Genomic DNA, 14847 nt, shown 5'->3' with positions numbered 1-14847 from the left:
CTGTTGGAGATGGCGATCGGGGGGGATTGGATGCTTTGTTGCTTGTTGTCTCACCGCCCGGTCGTGATGGGCAACCACATCCCTGCAGTCCTTCTGACTGGCTGATGGGCTCCGCTCTAGCCTGGAGATCCCCATCATCACTAGAAAACTAAGGCTGAAACCTGGAGAAAGCAGAAAGATAACACTTAGATCCGGGGATATAGTTAGCTACAATTACAGGTCTCATAAATAATAAATATACGAACACGCTCACAACTCATATATCACAAACTGTCCCCAGAATCATACAGTGAACACCCTGGGACATGCTCGCCGATGCAAAACATGAATCATGCAACATTTCCAAGCAATCATAGCCAATATACATTGAATGACATCCAATCCAGTATGTTTATCGTTTTGAATTGTTCCCGCCCGTAAAATATGTGTAGATATATCCCCGAACGCCAGAGGAATATTATCTCTGATCATGACAAGCAATGACAAAGCTGACTCGGGCAAGTAATATCGTATGGGTAATAAGCAAAGTACACACTCAATGGGGAGCTTGTGGCGTTTCATCATGAGGGCTCATCAGAGCAGGGTAGTTTTGATGCTCCCCAAAATAATTAAGAACGTCTTGTGGCAGATATTCCAGCCACGGAAGGATTTCCCCACTGAATGTGAACGGGAGCTGATCTTGTTGCTGAAGGGTGGCCATGTCAATGTCTTGACTCTGAATGAATATGTCCCCTGCATGGGAGCCCACAGCAGGGTGGAGAACTGTCCGTGCGTTCATCTGGCCGTCCCCGTGTTGCTGGTCGCTGCCAGCAGGTAAGCTATAGTTAAAGCTAGGCGCCTGAGATTCGAACCTAGAAGAAGACGAAGGATGATTGTATGTTGGTCGCGGATGTGAGGGTCTGGATGCGGGGCTTGGGAAAGAGGTATTTAAGCCAAGGAGCAAATTGGCTTCAGAAGTGGTGACTTGTCCGGAGGGTGCAAGCGGCGAAAATCTTTCCGGGCCGGGTGCCATCGATGTGCTCGTCGTAGTCCCCCTATTTCTGGACGGCTCCAGAGAATGTGGATAAGAGTTCGGGTTCTGACTATCGCCAGATTGTACGGGAAGGTGAGGGTAGCTATGGCTGTACTGGGATGAATATGTTGGCTTGTCTGATACAGGCTCGGCCTGGGCGGGTAACTGATACAGAAGACTCAGGTTTGGTTGAGACGAGTTGGTTGCGCCCGTCAGAGCCCACCCGATAGCTTGAGACAAATTAGATCGTCCTTCCTTCCGGTCGCGAGAAGCAGACAGGTAAGAGAAAGCTCACCTTGACTTGGGTCAATCATAGGCGACCGTCTTCCGCCCGAATGCGCGTGGGCATCTGCTGGGCGTTCTCTTTCGCCTGGAGCAGGTAAGGAGTGTTGTGTACGCTGCCAAGGTGGTGCAGTAAAAGGCTGGACGGCAGACACTTCCACTGCACTTTCCATCTCCTCGGTCGTATACAAGAGCGGATCAACTATGCCCTTCGCCTTTTGGTCTAACACCGTGAGAATGTATTTGGTACCCTCCCAATACGTCTCGAGCGCCTTTAGCGCTTTGTAGCACCGCTGGTAATTCTCCTTTGCGGCCGATGCAAGAAGTATGTGTTTGGCGGTCGGCTTTCGATCAGCTCCACTCGAGGGATCCATATTCGGCATCACGAAACCACTGGATTGATTTGCCAGCAATGGCTGCGTCGGGGGCGAGCCAGATCTTGAAGAGGGTGACGAGTAATAAGCGCTCTCCATGAGGAAAGCACATGCGGCAATATACATTGGCTGGCTTGTAAAAGGGTTGCCGATGAAGCTTCTCCCATCCACAAGTTCAGAGAAAGACAGTATATCGGCGATGGTTTTGGCCGACGACATCGACAGTTCTCTGCTGTTCGGATAAAGATGTTGGATGGTTCCCCCGAACGAGTTCAGAAGCGTAGGTTGATGGAGCAGGACAATCAGCGTATGGAACCACTGCGTTCAGGTTAGTCACCTGGAGCAATCAAGACGTCCGAGGGCGGAACTCACAAAGTGAAGCAGGATGAAGTTGGTTCCTTCCTTCGCTTTGACGTACGCCTGGAAATTGGCAGCATTGAAATGGAGTCGAGGCGACAGGCGTTGGTATATGCCTAGATCGGCCTGATTAGCTCTTTGTCAACGAATTATGTAGAGGTTGTGGGACCTACCTGTCAAATCACTCTCCATACCGGCCAGCATTTTCAATGTATCCGATGTTACATGGTTGACATCTTGTATGCCGTTGATGAGATCCGTCACTCTTCCGTACAAATGGATTATACGGATGAGCGGTGGAAAAGGTGCGGGCCATCCATTGGCCAACCGGGACTCAGACTGAAGTGGAAAGCAAAGCTCTATGTCCTCGTCGCGTAAGGTCACTGGTCTACCTGTTCCTGACGAGATCACTCGGTCGAGGAAGAAGATACTCCAGAAGCTGTCAACCCGTTCACGCTCCCGAGCCCGTCGGCTTTCGGTATCTTGCATATCTTGGGCGGAGCCTGGAGAGATTTGAGGCTCATCATACTGGTCATCTCTCAACTTGCCAGCCTGCCCAGTCATTACTGCATTTGGAGTGACCCCACTCAGGCCATAGTTATACTCCAAACCCTGGACCTTCTGCATGCCTAGGTCCTGGGCCATCCGTATGGATATTCCCAAGTACATCCAAAGACCACTGTCATGATTCGAGCCGAACTCGTCATACGCAAGTAACAGACACGCCTGCACTCCGGAAAGCGTCGGGCACGAGAGAGTATCAACTAGGGCGCTCATTGCTCTGTGGGCGAATGGTTGTCCGCGAGTGGACTTTTTCAGATCGATCTGCGGCTCAGAGCCATCGATGGTTGGAGCTTGAGGCGGACTCAACAGCGGGTGGGGGGAGAATCTCGCAGACAATGCACAAACGGCATCCACCAGCATGGTGTCGACCTTTTTGTCTTTCAGATCGCGCAGAAACCTGTCTCGCTGAAGGAACGGAAAGCTGCACCCGAGATGTACGAAAAATAGGTCACATAGGTGCATCACTAAGTTGCTGACAGAAAGGGAATCGTCGCGATCATAGAAAGGGATAGAGTTGTAATCACGGGTGTCTCTAGTGTCGGGTAAATGGCTGTGGTGATTTAAGCCCGCATCTGCGAATTTGGGACTACGAAGGGGAGACAGAGACTCTGCATTTTAAAAGACAATGGGTTAGCCGGGCGTGCAAGGTAGTGTCGCTGAATTTGCTAGGCCTGTGGGTGAACCGCAACCCAGTCGCCTGCAGAAGCTAATAAGAGTAGGACAGTCAGGAGTGCAGACCTGATGACAGTGACGGATTGCTCTTGCGCGAACCTCGCACCTGGACGACCTGCGGGGGGCGTTAACCGACACAAATTTGGAGAATCCTCTTGACATATGTGTGCGAACCATCTGTTTGAAGCCAGGGACAATAGCTGTTGGCCCAAAATACCTAAAGTAGGGCACATGAGTGCGTGCGCTGCTACTTAGCGAGGTGCGACCTAGACGATAAAGAGCCTGGTGAGCCATGGCCACCCATACAAGGCATTTGAAAAGCCAGAAAAGACCCAATAACGTACTGCTTTCTGGACTGGCCCCGTTGTTCGGTTGCTCGAACTCTTTTGTTGTTCGCGAGGATGTGTCTGTCGGCAGTGGTTCTTCCTTCGGCTCCAACGGTTTGAGTGCTTCGGAGGGCTTATCCACACCGTCAGTGATTGGCACTATGGTTCGGCGCGGAGAACTAGGGGAGCGACTTGCGGCCTTCCGCGCCGCGCGCAAGGCTGTCGCATCACCGGGAGTCGGTAGAGGGGCAATTGTAGGAGTTCGTGATGCGGCATCGGATTGGGACCGGGCGTGGGCAGACGGTTCGCTGTACCCTTGGCAGATATGGTTGTAATCGGAACATGTTTTGCACACTAAGCATGCGAGCAGGTGAGTCAAACAATGGCCATGATAAGTCAGACATCAGGCTGGTGGTTACCTGGTTGTTCGCCGGAGCAGCGGATTTTGCGCTTGCGACACGTCAGACATCTATCGTTGGCCCCACGGGGGAGCGATCAGGTTAGATTCATCACAGGATGAGCAGACCGGAGGCATGGGGAGGAAAGAAAGGGCATGACAACTTACGCCGCATTAACTCGTCGCCGCTTGGTTTGGGGCTGCCCATCTGTTGAAACGAAGCGGATTTGTCTGGGAGGGGGAACATTATTGCCGCCGTTCTTCTGGGGAGAAGGGTGGCTCATTGCGAGCAAGTTATCATCCGGGGTCACGACACATTGGGCACCTGCTTGTAAGGGTCTAGGACTTAGGGCGAACGATCGTTCCCAAGGATAAGACACAAGGGAATCGCCAGCGGAGAGTGAAGAGGACGAGGAGAACGGCGGTATGGAAGAGCCTTGGATGGGAGCACCAAGTGGAGAGAAAAATCCATGGACGTAAGTGTCTTAAGATCCCACGTCGTGTCCGGTAAAGACTGTTGCGGGATGGAGAGGCAAAAGGAAGCGGAAGTGGATGAGGGGAGAAAAGAGGGTGAGTTTACTCACTCCCTGTCTCACGCTCGTTTTCTTTTTCCTTTTAGTTGGTAATTTTCCTTCTCGTTTTGAATTTCTTTCTTTTCTTTTTTTTTCTTCTTTCCCTTTTTGGTGAATAATCCCCTGCAAATGTTATGCTGCAAATGATATTATTTGTTTCTACCCCGTAGGGCGTCAGCGGGAACAGCAAAAGAGAAGCAGAGCAGCGAAAGTTAGTAGTAAGGTACCTGGTCACGCTTGCGCCAGAGGGACACACCACGCAGAAGTATAACTTAAGTTAGTAAGGGACTACTAGTTAGCTAGCAGTCAGTAGACAAGTCAACGGGAGGGGGCAGAGGAATTGATTGATTGATTGTTGGGTCGAGAATCGGCCAGCTAAGCCCTTGGCTGCTCTGGCTCTCCTGCCTCCTCAGGTGCGTCGGGGAAAAAAAAAAGGCCACCTCAAAAGGCAAGGCCCAAGCAATTCTAGCCTGACCGCCTAGAAGGGATGTTGGATTCGATGGGGATTCTTTGTTTTCTACCGATCACGAGATGCCTCGTTTGTCTCCAGGCCAGGCGGGAGGATGACCGCTGGCTTAGTAGTAGCTAGTGACCGGCCTCGCTTGGCCCGTCTATCGCCTCTCTCTCGCCTTTCGTATTGATTCGTTCACTCGGAAGATGAAGGAGACTACGACAGAGTACTTTGAACTCTCCTTCGAGGATCATTCGATCCGACCCTAAGCGTAGTCCCGTCACATACCGAAGGGATCAGGGACAAAGTGAGAAAAAGTAACTAACAGGCTCTGTTCCGTCTCCCCCGTCTTTTGCCCCATCGCCAGTGGTCCATGTGACTTGCAAAGTGTTGACGTTACTACTAGTCAGTTACCCGCTTAATTATTATTAAGAGTTGGGACACACGCCAGCCATGACTGGACTGCAACTGGCACTGGGCTGGATCCAGCTACCGTGTCGTACCGACTAGACGACTAGTGCACCGTCGTACCATAGTGGAAGGGAGAACTGCACACGAGAAACTGATCTGAGCGAGTCAGAGTCAGTCTCAGAAGTTATACCCTTTCAGGAAGGTTGGAATGAGCGATACGATAAACCCTCGTGCCAAGGAGAAACATCCCAGGAGCCTTGTTTCTATTGTTGTTCCAAGTCCCAAGCAGCTGGATCTTCATCGCCTCGACTCATGGAGTCTGGACTCCGTCTGGGGATGGAAAAAGTGGACTCTCTCCTCCATTTTCTCCGTCCGGAGGCCCGGAGTTTCTCCTACCTTAAAATGGCACGTATCCACTTTCCCATCCCCACGCTTCAACCGCCGGTCGGCCTCTTCTCCGATCTGCTATGCTTCGGTTATTTCTACAATTTGCGATGCTGACGAGCGCATCGCGGTGATGCTTCTCTATGATGGCTTTTGAGTTTCACGATCTATTATAAACTCTCTAGCTGAACAAATCTATCTTCTAACTATCCGAGGTAACTATTCTAGTGTATACGATGAACCGAGGCAATACGGAGCTTTCAACGGCCCATCCCTGTCTCGAAACGAGGCACCACAATCACTAGTTCATCGAAACGGCCAAGATCTAAGCCGAATCTAGAACTGCGGTCTTGGAATTTCGATTGCGTCGGTGGTCCGCCCGTACGAAATGCCTCCCAGCCGACTAATAGGCTTCAGCACTTTCAGATCGACAATGCTCTTGTCTTCGTTGATCGCATCATCTCTCACCCAGAAACGAACACCCTCGATTATTGCCAACACTCCGGATTTCTTGCCAGGAGTAGACCGGCTCTCGAACTCCTTGGTTTCCACCAGCTTGCCTTCGATCGCCAGGATGGACTCTTTCACACGGGCCGCCTGAACAACGGCACTGGGTGCTTGGGTGAGCCCGGAGACTTCCCATTCGGACACTCCATAGGGAGCGTTGATGGCCGTCGCATTGGCAGCTTCGACAAAATGCTCCGAGATGATGTTGATCACACACTCCTCCGTCTCCGCCAGGTTCTTCAGTGTGTCTTTGGCCTTGTCCAGGGAGCCAACAATTCCGACCGTGAAGAGCGGAGGGTCATGGTTAATGACATTCGAATAACTGAACGGTGCCAAGTTTGTCGTCTTTCCATCTTTGGACTTTGTGCTAATGAGCGCAATCGGACGAGGGACTATGCCCGAGATCAACAGCTTATAGTTGGAGGCGGCCGGTCGGCCTTCTTCGTAAGGGTCGATCTCGATGTGGTTTTTTTTCAAGCTCTCACCGCCATCGTTGGCGCCCTCTCCCTGTTTCCAGCTGGGGTTCGGTGGCTGCGAGAAAGTGACGGGGACGTCACGCTTGAACTCTGGCCGGGAGGCTTGTTTCTTTTCAAAATCGTCACCGACTTTGAACATGGTGGATGTTTGGCTAAACGCTCGAGAGGGGCTGTAGAGGTTTAGGCGACGAGATGGGATCCTGCAGCTACTGCCTGATGTTAGTATGCGCAAGGGTTAACCGTGGGGTCGCCGGCACCGACCCCCCGTGGATCGATGACCGTCGGGGATAGGGAGACTCCTGGACTTACTGAAACTTGACAGGTTGCTTGAAAGCAAAGGAAACGGTAGAGAAGACGGAGCGTCGCATGAGGATGGCAAGGACACTTTTTTGTCCTGACATTGCGTTAGTTGGGCGCGCAGGTGTTCACTCCATCCGGGCCAGGTTGACCGACGCTTAATTCCACGACCGCAGACGACCGGCTGAACGTAGATTCCACGGCCAAGGAGGCATGTGGAAGGCACAAAGTGCGTGGGGTTAGTCCTTGACTACCGATGCCCGGGCCGATAAGGGTTTGTCAGCGCCGAAAGGACCCCGCAATGCGTGATCCTCGGCATCCACGGCCGGATTCCACGCCGTTGCCAACTTTGTAGAGATAACATCCTGCTCAATAAGCTGTCATTTGATTCAGTTTTGATAGTACTAAATGATGATAAGGGGTACGTAGGTGATCGCGTCGTGATGCAGTCACTGCACACCAACGAGTAGCCTGGAGAGGGAAAGATCTATGACGTCGCTTATACCCCTCCTCGCAGTTTAGAATATATTACTACTGTACTACTCACCGTCTGAAACCTCTATGGCTCTTTGCACTGAAATCAAGCGATAAGATACTAAGGATTTCACGGTATAGATGTAAAACGAAGGCTGGCAAACTACTAGTATAAGTACTTTCACTGCTATAAATCTCAATATATACTCAATACTATTTTATCTCCATATTCAAGTCACCCCCTCACCATCATCTATTGACCATCTACTACCTTGGTGATGAGTGATAAACCTCCTGAACCATCCCAATTGCCAAAATAAACAACTACTAGAAAAGTGGTACAGAATGATGGCACACCTCCATCCACCAGCCCAATAGCCAAAACAACCAAGTAGTAATATGATCACCCCCAACCCAGCCAAAAACCCACAGAACGAGGCAGTGCACATACTCTCAGCCTTATCCTTCAACTTCAACACTCAACCTCTACACATCCAAACCGAACCCTCCAAACCACCCACACCCCAAACCATCAATTAAATAACTTCATTACAATCAACATGTACCCCCCCGCGACCCCCGAAATGCAAGGCCACCACCTAATCACCCAAATCCTCAACTACCAATTAACCCACGGCATGCATCTCAAACACATCAACCTTGCCCAACCCTCCCACAGCACATCCAGCTACCCCATCTCCACGAGCATCTTCCCCACCCCCTTCCCCAGGGCCCTGTTCCACGACGCGCAACATACCCTCCAACCAATCTACAACGAACTATACGCCCGTCTCTCAGACAACGAGCCCTGGCTCTATGAGAAAGTCATCAGGCCTCTTCTCCCTGTCGATCCCTTTGCCAGGATATTATGGGAGATTCATATTCGGATAACGAATGAGGGAGAAGGAGGGGGATACGGGTCAGATGTATCAATGGGGTTGTTTCGGTCGGATTACATGCTTCATGTTCCTGGGGATGGTAATGGTAATGACAATCAGGAGGGAGGGGATGAGGTTGAGATTAGCCTTGATGAGAGTGAAAATGCGAAGCATGGGCTGCAATTGAAACAAGTCGAATTCAACACCATCGCGTGCGCGGGAGGCTGTCATGCGAATAAAGTGGTGGATATGCATCGGTATTTGACGAGGACGGGAGTTTATATATCTTTATCAGATGCGAACGAGGGAAAAGGGGAGAGTCCGATTACGCTGTCATCGTTACCTACGAATGGGAATATCAAAGGCCTGGCTGATTCTCTCGCGGTGGCGCATGGTATGTATGGCCCGGCTAGGTGCAGTCTCGCTGCTGAGGCAGGGGTGCTTTTCATAGTCCAGCCGAACAACTTCAACGTTGCTGATGAACTGCCTATTGAATATGCACTCTGGAATAGGGATATTCCTGTCCCGACGTATAGGGTTGAGTGGGGGGATGATGTGCTGGAAAGGACTTGTCTTAGCAATACGCGGGAATTGCTGTTTTATCCGCATTTGCAAGGTGAAGGTAGCAGAGGGAAAGGACAGCCGGTGGAAATATCAGTCGTGTATTTCCGTGCGGGGCTCGAAGTGCACGAGTATGATGCCACGGGGATAGAATGTCGAGTCAGGCTTGAGCAGTCGCGGGCTATCAAGTGTCCGTCGTTGCTGGGACATATATTAACGTTTAAGAAAGTGCAGCAAGTTCTTATGGGTCCGGGGGTGTTGGAGAGGTTTCTTGATACTGAAGAGAAAGTGTCGGTTATTAGAGATACATTTGTGTCTATGTACCCGATGGACGGTGATTCTGAGGAAGGACGCTATGCGCGCAGGCTAGCGACGAATCCTGATACCGCGTGGAAGTATATTTTGAAACCGTCGTTGGAAGGCGGGGGGCATAATATCTACGGGGAGGATATCCCGGGGTTTCTGTTGGGAATGAGTTCGGAATCCGAATGGGGTAGGTATGTGTTGATGGAGAGGATTAGGTCGCCTGTTGTGGGGAATGTGCTGATGTCGCGGGAAGGGGTGGAGGAATCGGATGTGATTTCGGAAGTGGGGGTGTTTGGGCTGTGTATTTGGAAGAAGGGGGAGATTTTGAGAAATGAAACTGTGGGCTGGTCGTTAAAGACGAAGTTTGCGGATGTGGATGAGATGAGTGTGGTCAAGGGGTTTGGGTGCTTTGATACGCCGTTGTTGGTTTGATTGGTTGGTTAGAGAGGTTGTTGTATAGATGATCGTGTATTATGTTTCTTTGGGGATTGTCTAGTAGTCATCACAGATACCCAAGGCGATTAAGCTAGTTTGTATATGTTCTCATCACTAATTTCAGCACTCGTCAGCAAATCATCCGTACTAAGACTGTGAGCAGGGACATACAAATGATGTGAGAGGCTATCTCTCCCCTCAGCCTCGGAGTTCACCCATACACTCACGCTCATCGCACTAACCGGAAACTCTCCATATCCCTTGGCATCAATGACAACAGTCTGATCACACCACTGCAGGATATCGGTCCATGTTTGCTTGGCGTGTCGTCGACCAACATACATCCGCTTCCTCGACGGACCCGCATTGCTCATCACGCATGCAAGACCAGAGGGATGCCGACGGTTACCATAGCGGACAAAACCTACTCCTGTCAGTGTGCGGTAGAGGATAACGAAAGCAGGCACTAACCGATGCAGTTCGGCTTGTCAAAATAATCTCGTTGCAGGCCATATGCGTAGAGCTTTCGAGCTCGGGTGAGGATGGACAGCTTGCCCCTGCAAGACGGTGTCATTGGATCTTTGACATCGGCTTGGAGGCCGTAAAGGTCTCCGTAGAATATGCATGGTTGCCCTTGGTCACGGAGAAGGATAAGGGCGTACGCGAGGGGTTTGAAGAATGATGTTACTGGCGCCTGAACATCTGTTAGATCTGTAAAATCAAAGTGGGCGGTGTGCGTACTTCGAGGGATTGACCTGGTTGCTTTGGATCTATGTTAGTAGAATGAGGCCAAAGGGCATATTGCACCTACAGTATCATGGTTTGCAACGAAAGTCTTTTAGTGGTCAGTAAGGGATCTCACCAAAATGACAATCAACTTACGACAGAATGATCTGGGTACAATTGGACCAATGTATTATAGAAAATGTTGCGAAGATCCGCCCCTGGTGTCTGTGAAATGCTTGAGAACCGCCCAACCAGAGCGGAATCGAACAATGATAGCTTGTAGTCCATCTGCTTCAGGTAGTCAACTAACGGCTTGGTCTCGCCTTTCCAGTACTCGCCCACTATGAAATAGTCTGGCCCAGCAATAGTTCGAAGATGATCAATAAGCTCTTTCTGAAAACCAGCCGAGTAATGTTTGACCGCATCCAACCTCATGCCGCTTAGAGGCAATTGAGCATTGAGCCACTCGGCCCATTTCAGAACATCGCGTCGTACTTCTGCGTTGGAGTAGTCCAAGTTGGCGAACATGAGATAGTCGTAATTTCCGTTCTCATTGGCGACGTCGTTCGCCCATTCATGTCCTTGGATCTTGTAGACTCCGCATTTTTGACGCGACTGGTCCCAGTCGATACCGCTGAAGTGGTTTTTGTTGTACTTCATCGAACTATAGTGGTTGCCACGCCCAGAGAAGTTGAATCCCACCCAGCCTTCAATTTCCTCTGCAGGGGCGATTTTCATATTACGCTCTAGACAATTCCAAGTTAACAGGTGCACCCGAAACTAGTCGAATAAGGCCATGGCATACCCTGTGGGTCAACCCTGACAGCTTGAAAGCGCTCTGCGTAATCTGCTCCCGCCTTGTGATTGAGGACAGCGTCCCAGTAAATACCTATACCGAAATCTTGGGCTGCAGCTACCAAGGACTGGAGCTCCTCTTTGGTACCCCATTTAGTAGCTCGAGACCCCTTTTGCTCGAATTCTCCCAAGTCATACAAATCGTAAATATCATATCCGTTACCAGATGGATTCATAGCTTTACACCCGGGCGGGATCCATATGTTGTCTACCCCAATCGCCTTGAAGTTTGGTAAGGCCTGGTGAAGACGACGCCAGTGACCTTGGTCAGCTGGCACATGCCATTCAAAGGCTTGCAGCATTAAAGTGTTGTCGGGAGCATCCCATGATGGAAGCTGGTCCAAGTGCTCAGCTTCTTCTGTTGGTGGACACGTAAGCGGGGATTCAACTTGCAATAAAATGCACCTTGATGATTACGGAGGCTAACCTTCAATCTGCTTCCATAGTTGTCTCTCCTTCCTCTTCTTTGGATGGCACCATAGGAGGAAAGATAACATGGAGAAAATGCCGTACTTCTACTTTCAGAAACGGTATCAACAAGGGTGAAAAGGAAGGAGAAGTATCCTATTTCGAGTGTGAAGCTGAGAAAGATTGATTCGGTGATGAAAAAGAGAGCCTCCACCGTGGTTCAGGTCTTAGATGTATCAAATGTATATACTGCAAAACACGTCATATTGGTGATAGCTGTCTGGTATGATTTAAGGTATGATGGTCGATCAGAAAAACAGCCACTAAAGCCTCCTGTTTTAGTGTGTTGATACTTTAAATAGTAGATGGGGCTGAATGCTGTGCCTTCCGGGCGCAAAACATATCCCTAGGAGGTTCTCCTATGATTTCTAGAGCGTTCCTTGCAGATGCCACCACGTATACTGGTCTAGGGTCTAAGTATGTAGGTCAAGCATCAATCGCGTCGCAACGCTAGACACCAATTCCGAGGATAAAATGTTGATGCCTGAGGGGATGAAACCGCACAAATCGTTATGAACCAAGCAGAAGTTCTCCGTCGGCTTACCGTTGACCGAAAGGAGAAACTGCACCAATCAGTGGGCAGCACGGCTTGGCGGCCATGGCAGGTTTCGTCACTTGATGGTGAGGATGGAATGGTTATTTGCCGAACCAGACACTTCTCTAACTTTGTCGTGAGGGTTCGGAAGAGGCGAAAGGGGTAAATTCGACGGTTTCAGTTTGCCGCAGAAACCATGGCCAGAGAAAGTAGGATGTTAATTTTGTAGATGTTGATTTTTTCAGACATTGTATGCCTGAGGCTGCCGTTGTCGCAACAACCTGGCTTCAACTGTCTTAGACCTCGGTAAATTAAGTCGCGAGATATCAAAGTGATGGAGAATGATTGGTGTCTCTCTTTAAGAGTACATCGTAGATATGTCCTCTACTTAAGATACTGTACTATAGAAATCCCCGTTATAGTTCTTAAAATATTGCCATTTGCCCGTCAACTTGGCCAGCACCTGACCCTACTGTAGACCCTGCCCGGAAGAACCGGAGTTAAGGGTGGAACACCGCAGGTGACCGATCTTCAACAACACATCAAACACAAACAATTCGATGCGATGACGAGGGAGGGATCGATCCTCTCGAAACTATCAATCAGATGGGGACTATAACGCTGGTGCTCAATGACGGGGTTATTGTTCGTTCGTTCATTTGTCGGTTGACCGGGCGATCGGATTTAAAGGCTTTGTGGCAAGGCACGCATTGGCCGCGAAAAGTTTTCGGGTTCGGGTGCCGCTAGTGCCAAAGCAGCGGCCGGCCATCCCTTTCAAATCCTCTTCCTGCCGGGTCTCCATTTTCTTCCCTCTCTTTCCCAAACTCTGCAAAGCTTCAATTGCTTCGCTCTCCTCTCCCTCTTCCTCTCTTCTCCACACTCCTCTCTTCCCTTTTTTTCCTGTTCTTCTTTCCATATACCCCCATACACAAAATGTCCGCCAGCGCTAAGGTGGAGGCGCCTGCCGCCGCCCCTGCTCCCCAGCTCTCCGGCCTCCAGCTGTACTCCAGATTCGCCTTCGCTGGTGCTGTCTGCTGCTCCGTCACCCACGGTGCTCTCACTCCTGTCGATGTGTAAGTCGGAATCATGTCGCCGTTTGTCGATTTGCCGATTTGTCGCTTTCGATCGCGCCTTGTTCCGACCGAGTGTGCGACTCGATTGTTGTTCCATCTCGACGACCTTTCAGAAGCCCGTTGCTGACGTGCTCTTCTTTCGTCCTGCAGCGTCAAGACCAGAATCCAGCTTGACCCCGTCACCTACAACCGTGGTATGATCGGCGGTTTCCGTCAGGTCATTGCCAACGAGGGTGCTGGCGCTCTCCTCACTGGTCTCGGTCCTACCGCCGCCGGTTACTTCCTCCAGGGTGCTTTCAAGTTCGGTGGTTACGAGTTCTTCAAGCAGCAGTGGATCAACCAGCTCGGTCTCGAGACTGCCTCCAACAACCGCACCGCTGTCTACCTTGCTTCCTCCGCTGCCGCTGAGTTCTTCGCTGACATCGCTCTCTGCCCTCTTGAGGCCACCCGTATCCGTCTCGTCTCCCAGCCCACTTTTGCTACCGGTCTCGTGAGCGGTTTCGGTAAGATCCTCAAGAACGAGGGTGTCGGTGCTTTCTACTCTGGTTTCGGTCCTATTCTCTTCAAGCAGTAAGTGACCTTTATGCAGCAAAAAGTGCAATAAAGTCAAGTCATATGCTAAAAACCTCTCAGGGTTCCCTACACCATGGCCAAGTTCGTCGTTTTCGAGAAGGCTGCTGAGGCTATCTACGGTATGGTCGACAAGAACACCGCCAGCGATGGTACCAAGACTGCTATCAACCTTGGCTCCGGTCTCATTGCTGGTTTCGCTGCTGCCCTTGTCTCCCAGCCCGCCGACACCATGCTCTCCAAGATCAACAAGACCCCTGGTGAGCCCGGTGAGGGTACCGTCTCCCGTCTGATCAAGATCGGTAAGGAGCTCGGCTTCCGTGGCTCCTACGCCGGTATCGGTGCTCGTCTGTTCATGGTTGGTACCTTGACTGCTGGTCAGTTCGCCATCTACGGTGACATCAAGCGTGTCCTCGGTGCCACCGGTGGTGTTGAGATCTCCAAATAGATGAGGATGTGATAGAGGATTTTTTTGGTGTATTATAATGCTCACTAGACCTGCGTTGCGTAAACTGTTTTCAATAGATTTTTCTGGTAAAAAGAGAAGTCTGGAGATCGCAAATGGAATAGAGCAACACCTGATATCTGTCTGTATCTGTACATTAAAAGTCAATAAGTAACATCCAACCACCATCAACGAAATTTTCTCAGTTTATGCTTCAGTCTCCCTGTAGTTCTTGGATACAGTGTCTATTTAGACATGGCGCATGCTCATATAAGAATATAGCTACCAAACACAATCCATTCCCCCCATGCGACATACCATCCGTACCCCATAGTCAATACACATTATCTTCATATAATTACTACTTATCACTCAGTAGACCAGCTCAACACCACCGACAACTCGACCAACCCATCCCATCCATCCCCGATCTCCATTT

General features: G+C 50.4%; 5 protein-coding genes across 5 annotated transcripts; 2 read left to right on the top strand and 3 right to left on the bottom strand.

Annotated features, from left to right (window-relative positions):
- Positions 1-535: 535 nt before the first annotated feature.
- Positions 536-4268, bottom strand: An01g13640 (uncharacterized protein; the record flags this gene model as incomplete). The annotated part of the gene is made up of 9 exons (XM_001389728.3): positions 536-1242; positions 1308-1986; positions 2041-2141; positions 2199-3197; positions 3328-3376; positions 3436-3527; positions 3606-3941; positions 4007-4056; positions 4153-4268. 9 exons carry the CDS (start codon positions 4266-4268, stop codon positions 536-538), a joined length of 3129 nt encoding a protein of 1042 aa, XP_001389765.1.
- Positions 4269-6138: 1870 nt separating this feature from the next.
- On the bottom strand, positions 6139-6924 carry An01g13630 (uncharacterized protein; the record flags this gene model as incomplete). The annotated part of the gene is made up of 1 exon (XM_001389727.3): positions 6139-6924. One exon carries the CDS (start codon positions 6922-6924, stop codon positions 6139-6141), a length of 786 nt encoding a protein of 261 aa, XP_001389764.1.
- Positions 6925-8116: 1192 nt separating this feature from the next.
- On the top strand, positions 8117-9733 carry An01g13620 (uncharacterized protein; the record flags this gene model as incomplete). The annotated part of the gene is made up of 2 exons (XM_059745375.1): positions 8117-8521; positions 8591-9733. 2 exons carry the CDS (start codon positions 8117-8119, stop codon positions 9731-9733), a joined length of 1548 nt encoding a protein of 515 aa, XP_059599831.1.
- Positions 9734-9822: 89 nt separating this feature from the next.
- On the bottom strand, positions 9823-11814 carry An01g13610 (uncharacterized protein; the record flags this gene model as incomplete). The annotated part of the gene is made up of 6 exons (XM_059745368.1): positions 9823-10160; positions 10208-10430; positions 10478-10543; positions 10619-11208; positions 11268-11675; positions 11745-11814. 6 exons carry the CDS (start codon positions 11812-11814, stop codon positions 9823-9825), a joined length of 1695 nt encoding a protein of 564 aa, XP_059599830.1.
- Positions 11815-13253: 1439 nt separating this feature from the next.
- Positions 13254-14411, top strand: An01g13600 (uncharacterized protein; the record flags this gene model as incomplete). The annotated part of the gene is made up of 3 exons (XM_001389724.3): positions 13254-13393; positions 13544-13963; positions 14027-14411. 3 exons carry the CDS (start codon positions 13254-13256, stop codon positions 14409-14411), a joined length of 945 nt encoding a protein of 314 aa, XP_001389761.1.
- Positions 14412-14847: the final 436 nt, after the last annotated feature.

This window comes from Aspergillus niger (assembly GCF_000002855.4).
Source record: "Aspergillus niger supercontig An01".
NCBI lineage: Eukaryota > Fungi > Ascomycota > Eurotiomycetes > Eurotiales > Aspergillaceae > Aspergillus > Aspergillus niger.
This window is presented reverse-complemented; position numbering and strand designations above follow the sequence as displayed.